The 10,000-nt window shown below is 47.7% G+C and overlaps 2 protein-coding genes across 2 annotated transcripts in view; both read left to right on the top strand.

The window, feature by feature from the left end:
* LOC115550764 (keratin-associated protein 5-1-like) overlaps positions 1 to 5,183 on the top strand; it is a gene marked incomplete at its 3' end in the record, with an annotated part of 100,539 nt that extends 95,356 nt beyond the window's left edge. Inside the window, exon 6 of the mRNA XM_030366052.1 lies at positions 4,891 to 5,183. Coding sequence (XP_030221912.1) covers positions 4,891 to 5,183 — 293 coding nt within the window. The remainder of the gene's footprint in view (positions 1 to 4,890) is intronic.
* LOC115551420 (leucine-rich repeat-containing protein 4C) overlaps positions 1 to 10,000 on the top strand; it is a 52,955-nt gene that overhangs the window by 9,140 nt on the left and 33,815 nt on the right. The gene's annotated exons all lie outside the window — the stretch shown is intronic.

Genomic DNA, 10,000 nt, shown 5'->3' on the forward strand with positions numbered 1-10,000 from the left:
CGCTGCATGTGTCCCGACAGAGCGCCTTGCCTCGGGGCACGCGGGCAGTGCCTGTTTAAACTGATACAGTCCCGGGCCAGGGCATTATTTCCTCCCACTAAATGAAAAGGTTAAACAGCCTGAGAAGGGCAGGAGAGACTCCTCGTTTACATTTAGCATAATGAAGGTAAAAAAGGACAAAAACACATCATTTTAGGAATTAAAAGGCAAACGCAGCGGAAGAGGTGAAAGCATTAGGAATGGGCCGTTGCTCTGATGAGCTGAACTCGCTGCATGGAGACCAAACAGCAACGACAACCGCCTTCCCGGGCTAGCTCAGAGTGCCGCCCGCGCAACCAGCAAAGGACAGAAGCCGGAAACAGTCAGGAAACCAGTCGGAAACCAGTAGGCCTTTTCGTGATTTAAGAACCAGAAAATTGGAATCCACTGAAAAACGTTGGTTCTTATCTGTTAATTAAAGCATTATTTCTCCCCTTCCCATACAAAAGCAACAGAACCATTGAATCTGACATAATTGGTCAAAGATGAATGAGTCAGCTTAAGCCAAAGTCAACACAGCCCGTTTCAGAGCACCACTTGGTTCCTGCCTGTTGGAGGTTATTAGCAGGGGGGCGCTGACAATATGACGCCGCGAGCTCAGTAGGGAGAGATCTGTAGAGGAATGCTTTTTGCTTAACTGTTCAGTGAGAGAAGGTAAGGTTGAGATGAGGCGAGTTCAATGCAATGACTGCAACCCGCACAACAAACATAACACACTCACGCACACACACATACACACACAAACACACACATACCCATGTCAGCTTACATTGCCATATATCTAACTCTTGTCTTTTGCTAATATAGCTGGAAGGCGGGAATTCTATCATTACAAGACAATTATATAAGAATATGACATTATTAGTAGTTATTGAATATTTTCATGCATGGCATGAAGAGTGATAATATTTCTCAATCTTTTCATATTTCTCAGTGAATGAGACGGTGTGAGTGTGAATTAATTTCTGCATTCAGATCTGTTTCTAAGAAAATGACACAAGAGATCTTGATTATTCTAGTACATGCTGGAAATGTTAAACAATATAAGCAGATATCAATCTATAGCAATCAATATCAATTTACCCCTTTACTGTGCTTGAGCCTGCTGACTTTCATATGCAGAACAAACACATGGCATGTGTGTGTGTGTGTGTGTGTGTGTGTGTGTGTGTGTGTGTGTGTGTGTGTGTGTGTGTGTGTGTGTGTGTGTGTGTGTGTGTGCTGAATATGTGTGCGTTTGTGTGTGTATGCTTGTGTCGAGTATGTTTGTAGGTATCTGTGTGTTTCTAGCGTGTGTTTGCGTGTGTGTATTGAGCATGTGTGTATGCTGAATATGTATGTGTGTGTGTGTGTGTGTGTGTGTGTGTGTTGAGTATGTGTGTATGCTGAATACGTGTGTGTGTGTGTGTGTGTGTGTGTGTGTGTGTGTACCCACTTCGCTCCATACCTGTGGCTTGCAGGCCCGAGTGTGTTGATTGGACATCTGGGTTGAGGCATGCCGCCTGCCTCACCTATAAGCGTCGCGGCCCAAGGAGCCAGTCGGACTGGCTGGCTGACAGGCCTCAGCCTCCATGGGGGGGCCCTGGCCGCCCTCCAGACCCCCGCCGCACCACGGGGGGGCCCGGCTCCCAGCACACAGCCACACGGTCGCTCTTTGTTGAGGGCCGCGCGTGTTGTCTTGGAACGCTTGAGTGGAATATGTTGGATAAGCAGAGGCTGAGAAGGTACTCCAACGGTCACGGAGCGACGTTCCCTCGCTTATAAGAATGATTCATAGTAGAGCAAGGCAAACTGCGTTTATCTGCATCCTCATCTTGTACAATCACGTACTATATGTGTAGTGTTGGTGGATGCTTTTGAGCGTTTTTACAATGCCACGAGGGTATTTGTTCTTGGCATGGGTGGTCCCACTGTGAATCAAACCATTAACCCTGTCAGTGCTAAAGGACAATGCCGCTCTGGGTGATCAAACCATTGCAGACGTCTCTCCCGGCTTCAATGAAACAACCGTTACCGAATCAAATCCGCTTCGGTGTGACGAGGATCAATCCGTGTAAAAGTGCCTTCCTACCACAAACGTAAACAAAGCAATGTAGGTTTGGTGATGAGACATTTAGATAAGCACTTGTATTGGGATTCACTGTTATACTGTCCATAAACCCAGTACTGATGGATGCACATTGATTCCAGAAGAGGATATTCATTATTTGAATTTTTTGATCCCGGACCAAATCAGTGATGTACAGTTTTTTCACGAATGAAAATGTAAAGGTTGTTTGAGTAAAGCCTGACTGGTATGGTCTTTAATGCCTTGCTCTACTGACATAGAGGTTAATACTGTGTGTATGTTAGTGTGAATGAGTGTGCGTCAGTGTGCGCGTGTGTGTGTGTGTGTGTCCGTGCCTGTGTGTGTATCCGGGTTTTGTTTGTATACCCTTGTGTGTGTGTGTGTGCGAGTGTGTGTTTGCTTGTGTCCGGGTTTGTTTGTATGCCCTTGTGTGTCTGTGTGCGAGTGTGTGTCTGTGTGTGTCCGTGTGCGAGTGTGTGTATATGAATCCCCCCCACCCCTCCCAGACTGTGGCCTTAATGTGTCACTCATCCTAGCACCTGCATGTTGGCAGAGTTGGCCTACTATGATAGTTGTGATCTGACAAGGATAGACTTACTGTTGACGTTATACAACTTGTCTCCATGGGAGCTGCTGTGGCAGCCGTCTGATTGGCTGCTTGGGTCAAGGCCCTGTGACAGCGGCTGTCAAGTCTCCTCTCATTCGCTGCAGGTGTGAGCGAGTCAACGCTGAAGTAGGCTTGGGCGAAGTTAAGAGAGCTGCTTGACTTTCATTGTCATTCTCTTATAGCAAAGGTTCTCTGCACCCGAGACGCCATTTTGTGCAAACGCGTGCTCTGATAAATGGTCCACAAAAACTAAACCGCCCCAAAGAACAGCGTATTACTGGGAATTCTGAACTACTGCATGTGTGCGCTGGTGTGTGTGTGCTTGCTTTTATCCTGCGGGCCACACAACGCCTCGCATCCGTGCCTCATGCCGGATATAAAATGGACATCCAACACATTTTGCAATGCTTTGCAATACTTGTATTTGCATTTATTTGCAATGCTTCATGTATTTGCAAGGCCGCATTTATTTGCAAGGCTTTGTGGATTTGTGTGAGAGTGGCTTCCCTTCACAAATACAGTTTGAGACGACACGGGTTGGTTCTTATTAAAGGATCTTGCACACATTGTTGTTATTCTAACGACAACGCAAGACACAACGCCAATAATATCCCTTGTGTAGTGTTCACACGGTAGGACTGCAAGGTAGCGACGCAGTCGATGGAAGTCGACACCTGATCCGTGTAATTAAGTCGTTGCACCGTGAACATACTTTACTCCAGTTCCGGTGTGAAACGTGATCCCATCGAGGGACCTTTACTGGGGATGCTGATATAGTTGCATCATCGTACACAGTATTACATCTCGCCTATTGATTCCTCCCGTAAGACAATAACAACAAACCCCTCTCCGGGTCACAACACATTGTAGCTCATCCGGCTAAACACAGCCTCCAACACTCTCAGATATTACGTTGTGTTGTATATTGTAAACTCCACGCGCCCCGCGGCAAGTCCTGGGTTTAGATGTGTCGTTACCTTAATACAACCGACGTGTTCTGATGGAGGAGGAGGCCTCACTGACGATATTCTGGAGATTTCTGTTTGATCCGCCCCGGTTATTGTGAGTAATACGGTGATTATGCCGGCTGCAGCAGCTTGGGAAACAGTACAAACAGGCTGGCTAATTGGGCCCCTATGTCACCAATGTCTCATAACAATGACCCAGATGCAAATCATATTCATAAGCTGAAAGGAAGTGCATTTTTCCCAGTTTCTAAGGGGGGCTTTCCTGTGGAGAGGTCTGCGCACACGTGTGTGTTTGTGTGTGTGTGTGTGTGTGTGTGTGTGTGTGTGTGTGTGTGTGTGTGTGTGTGTGTGTGTGTGTGTGTGTGTGTGTGTGTGTGTACATGTTAAGAGAGATTGCTTGTGTGCAGACATGGATGTTTGTCCTGGCATGGGTGCGGGGTGAGAGTTGTTACGCAGATTTGCTTTGATTCACGCGGTGTTGTGTTGATGAAGAGCAGTGTCATAATCATCACAGTCCTTCATCGCCGTCTCTCTCTTACGGGGAAAACAAAAACAACAGTTTGTCCGTCTTTGCTGACAACCGTTGCAGAGAACACACTCATCCGTGCCAAATTGCACACGACAAAAAATGCAATTGGGGAAGAGAAGGAGAGAGAGAGAGAGAGAGGGAGCGAAAAGGAAAGGTGAGAGACAGCAGGTGGTTGGTGTTAAACCATCCGTTGCAGAAACAGAGCTCAAATGAGCTGCATTGTTAGGCGAGCATGCGACAGGACGACAGAGTCCTCCGGGAACGCCGACTGTCCTGCGGCCGGCACGGACAGGTTAAACAGGAATCATTTCTGTGATGAAACAGATGGGACCCCCTCAGAAGCCATCCCGCTCTACGTGTTTCTCCCGAGCCTTTGCTTAACACTAATTAGGGGCGGGAGCAGAAGCGACACCCCCAGACTCTCCGCTTCCAACAGCTCCATCTCGAGCTCTGCAGCTCTCTAGCGCTCTCGATCTCATGCTCCCTCGCAGGGCGATGGGCTGTTGCAGGGTTTTATTTATTCATCTTTAAATCTGGCCGTTTCAATCAGGGAGGAGGTCAGATGAATGTGAGTGGTCCCTCACGGCTCAGCACCGGAGGCTGGGCCAGACCAGGGTCAAGGTGTCCTTTAAGAAAAGACCTCCAACTTCATACCGCTGCCTGCCGTCCTGCATGGCAGACGCAGCTGTGTGTGTGTGTGTCTCTGTGTTTTTCTGTGTGTGTGGTTGTGTGTTCGTGCACGTATGTCTACGTGTGTGTGTGTGTGTGTGTGTGTGTGTGTGTGTGTGTGTGTCTGTGTGTGTGTGTGTGTCTGTGTCTGTGTGTGTGTGTGTGTGTGTGTGTTTGTGTGTGTGTGTGTGTATGTGTGTCCGTGTGTGTGTGTGTGTGTGTGTGTGTGTGTGTGTGTGTGTGTGTGTGTCTGTGTGTGTGTGTGTGTGTGTGTGCGTGTGTGTTTGTGTGTGTGTGTGTGTGTGTGTGTGTGTGTGTGTGTGTGCGTTTGTGTGTGTGTGTGTGTGTGTGTGTGTGTGTGTGAGTGTGTGTTTGTGTGCATGCATGGGTGAATGTGTACAAAGGCAGAAATTGTACAACCCTGCCAATAGATGTTATGGCTGGGATAGTGCTGTACGAATGCAGTCGCTTATTCAGTTAAAACGCTTTAGCTAAGCCAAGGCAAATTTTTTGATCGTGCTTCATTAAAACCGAGCTTAGATATCTGGGGGTTTTCTAGTAACTTGTTGGAACAGAGGGGATATTCAGCCACTGCTGGGTCACTGCGAGGGTCACTAGCGGTGCCACGCGCGCATTAATGAGGAAGATTACCTTCTCGATTTGCGATACGTCACATCCATTAGAGTCTGTTTAAAGAAGTGTAGCGCGATGACCCGGGCTGCATAGCTCATATAGTATTACCATAACATAAGCATTTCATCATTTCACTTTTTTACTCGTAAAACAAAAAAAGCAAACCATGCATCCTGCCATTCTCTGGCCAGAAGCCATCCCAAGCCATCCTTTCCGGCCTTCTCTCTCTCTGCCCTAATTGCCTTTTTTTTTATCTGTGCCTCCTTTGTTCAATCTCGTCGTGGAGTTTTTGAAAGATGAACTTTAATGGGGAATTGTGTTTCCTTGTAAAGAGTGAAACGATGCGTCAAAAATAAGGGGGGCGCACACTTCCTTCCTTCCCCAGACAAATGAGGCTTTAATGAAGAGTGAGCGTGGCGGCGGTGGCGGCGGCGGCGGTGGCGGCGGCGCTGGGGCCCGGGCGCTTAGCGGCGTGTCACAGCCAGCAAAGTAACTTATGTGCGTTGATGAGCCATTCATTATATCCATCAAGGGGATCACAGTCATCCATCTGTAAATGAGCCGTATCAGTCATATCAATTACAAGGGGGGGGGGAGGGGGGGGGGGGGGGGGGGAGGCACAGAGAGCACTATCGCAAGAGCGGAGGAGGGAAGTGAATCAAATCGGCGAGTTGATTTCAAGTCGGTCAGCGGGTTTATTTTGGGTGTTTTCTCTCCCGGTTGGCGGTTGGTTCCGTGTTCCGCTCAGGTGACACAGAGCGGTTCCTTATCCTCAGGTAGCACCAACGTTTCCCTCGATGGAGGGAACAAAGAGAGACGCCAGCGCAGACGAGGACTCGGCCGTCCCCCGTCGAGATGTGATTCAGACGGAGGACGGCGTCTTCACACCACCGCGGCGGCCGCGGCCATTGTTTAGGCTAACTTGGGTTTGAACATCAAAGGGGAACTCATTGTGTGTGCCTCGCAGAGCCTTTTAAACGTGTTTAATTGTTGTCCTATTACAGAGTGCTAAGCTGATAATCTAGATAATAGCAGAGAGATAATCGCATATTGCTTTAAGATTCTTCTATTTTTTCCCAAGCCCTCCTTTGAGGAAGAGCGAAGAGGAAGAGCAGTGACAAAAAGTACCTTTGGGTGTGTGCCACGAGAACTTCCCCTGAACCCATAATCTGCGCCGGCTTTGCCGAGAACCATCTCCTTACCTTACATTCATAAAATGAGTGACCTATTTTGGCTTCCAAAAACAGGAGACGCTTAAGTCTAAATCTGCTGCATCATTATTATTCTGTTAGTACTTAATGTTTATAATGGAAAATATATATTTGGTACACAACAGATGTGTTCCTTTAGCTCTACATCCACCGTTAGGTAATCTAGATAATAGATTACATTTTATTCAATTAGATAACACTTTATTCATCTTCAAAGGGAGATTTAGGTGTTACCGCAGTACTGGTGGACAGAGACACAATAGCTAAATAAATAAATGCAAAGAAGATTTGGCTGTCTATTTACAAACACATGCAGTACTTAGTTATATATACACTCCACCTTGTTATCTTGTCCACCACATCGAATGTAACTGTAAACTCTTCATTTATTAATTAGCATTTGTTGTGCAGAAATGCAGTAATAAACATGAACAAACATTTAATTAGTTAAATTAAAAGGGCACTAATGTTCCCATTGATTATCATTAGTTAATGCAGTGATTAGCATTATTATATAGGTATAGCAATGACATAGAGGTCAGAGTTACAGTTAGGGTTAGTGGATTAATCCTTACACTAACCCTAATACGTAATATATAATTTAATACCGTAGTTACCATCAACACCAGTACCTTAGTAAACATTAACACTATATGAAAAATAAACATAAGTAAATGATAACTAGACCGTGAAGATAACTGTTTGATAATTGCTAGTCAATGCTTATTACTGCAATAACTACGGTAAATGGTTAATGGTTAATTAAAGGACCGTTACTGAAAAGTGTTACCCAGTTACTGTGAAAACTACAGATAACAATCGATAGTCATTACTAATCTATACTCATCACTTTAGTGAAATTGCTTTCCCTCAGTAATCAATTAACTGTAACGTGAATCAATATAAGGTATGCAACTTTATCTTTTGAATTGGTTTAGGAAATGATCAGACGCCACTTGGTACTTTCAGAGTTTCAACCGTTCACACGACCTGCCGAGCGGACACACAGCTGTGTTTTATAAACTCTTATTTAAAAACATGTGAATCTAAACTTCAAACTGTCATGTAAGAGGCAGTCGGCACTCAGAATACTTCATGCCTTTCAAAACACTGTTATCGCTGCAAAGGCAACAGACGCATTACAATGAAATACTTTAGCAGTCCAGGCCAGTCACTTTTACCCATTCCCCTTTCAGCCGAGCGATTATCTCAACGGCCCAGGTAGCGAGGTGGACATACGGACAAAGGGAGTGAAGGACAGACGGTTTGACAAGGGAGGCATTCTGACACAAAGCAAGGTCTCCTTGATATATTTCTTTTCTTAGTACAACCCTGACCCCATGTAATTTGCTGCATTTTATTCTGGATGCCCATGGGCTGTCACCGGCTTCAAAGACCTTAAAATGTGCTCGGCCAGATATTAGTTCGTTAAAGACTGTTTGCTGGAAGGGAAAATAAAGGAGATGAAAGAGTGCGAGGGTTTAGGGACAATGCCTTGCTCATGGGTAGATAGCGCTTGGTATGGTGCGTTGTTGCGCCTCGGTGCATTTATATGTATCGCTATTCTTATGGCCCGGTCAATACATAATAAATCAATCAGGAAACATGGCCGCACACAGTCAGACGTACACTCTCATTCACAAGGACACACAAACGTACACACATTAGGCTTAGCGTGCTTGTGAGAGGTAAAAAGTGGTAGCGGTAAACAATCTAATAGACGCACATGTGTACAGACTTCCAGTGCACGTTAACACACGCCAACACACAAACATACAAGTACAGAGACAAACAAGCACACACACATTTGTACAGATACACACATTCACATGGACACGTGTAGAGGTACAAATGTAAACAGACGCACACATGTACAAACTTGCACCTACATTTACACACGCACCCACAGACATACACACGTACACACATACAAACACACATACACGTACAGCTACAAACAAACACACACATGCATACATAAACATATGCATACATACAAAGAAACGCATCACACTGACCTACAGATTAAACACACACACAGATAAAACAAACATGCACACATAGACGTTCGGATACACACACAGACACAGACACACACACGCACACACACAGACACACACACACACACACACACACACAGACAGACAGACAGACAGTCGGACACCCACACCGACGCACCGACGTCCCTGAACACAGTGCGTCTCCTCCTCCTGCAGCACGATGTTCCCGCTGCCACAGGGACGGCCCATGGCGCCTTCTGTCTCCACCGGCCCCTTCCTCTGCAATCTGCTCTGTCTGGCCTCCTCTTCCTCCGCTCCAACCGTCATCTAGCTCCCTTACGTCCCTCTCCAGGTCCAACCCCCCCTCCCCCTCTGCTCCACCCTCCCTTCAGTCTGCCACCCTTTCCTCCGAGTCCCCCCCCCCCCCCCCCCAGTCCACCCCCTCCCCTTTAAGTCCACCCCCCTCCCCTTTCCGTCCATCCCCCCTTCAGTCCCAGCCCATTCTGCTGCATCACGTGTCCCTGGATCTGGGTCCCGCAGCCGTCCACAGAGCGGTGGGAGGGGCTGCAGTTGAGGCTGATTCAAACCTCTCACCCCCCACCCTGCCGTCCCCGGCCAAACCGTTCCTATATAATTGTGGGGAGGGGGGAGGGGGAACCTGAACCTGAAAGAGGTCACGACGCGGGTAGAGAACCGCGGGAGCAGGGGAGGGAGGGGAGGGGGGGAAAGAGGCTGCATCAGCGCTATTGTCGGGGTCTCGCTGGGGGGGCTGCGTGTTGATGTCTCAGGGTGAACTAGCCGTCCTGCCTCGTACTCTTGATGACCCCCCCAACCCCCCCCCCCCCCGCTGCCGCTGCCGCAATGATGTCACAATCAGCAGCGGAACGGCGGCACACATGATTGCAGCCAATCGTGGGCCTGGTTATTATCGCCTTTTGGGGGGCTGATGACGAGCGGGTGTGTGTTGCACCGGGCGGGGCAGGTGGGATGAAGAGTACTTCATCCCACCAAGAGTGTAGACTCCTGAATAGTCGGCGCTCGCTGATAGGACGCCGAGGCTCGGAGCCGCGTGCTAATGAAGGTGGCGTTCTATCGGAGGCTGTGGATCCGGCAATCACATGACGCGCGGGCACGGTGGCACGCGCACACACGCACACACACACACGCACACATACGTGGACTTCCATTTGTGCGTTCATACATGCACGGCGCACAGACACACATACACAAACACACACACACACACACACACACACACACACACACACGTATACCA

Source organism: Gadus morhua, chromosome 9 (genome assembly GCF_902167405.1).
Source record: "Gadus morhua chromosome 9, gadMor3.0, whole genome shotgun sequence".
Lineage (NCBI taxonomy): Eukaryota > Metazoa > Chordata > Actinopteri > Gadiformes > Gadidae > Gadus > Gadus morhua.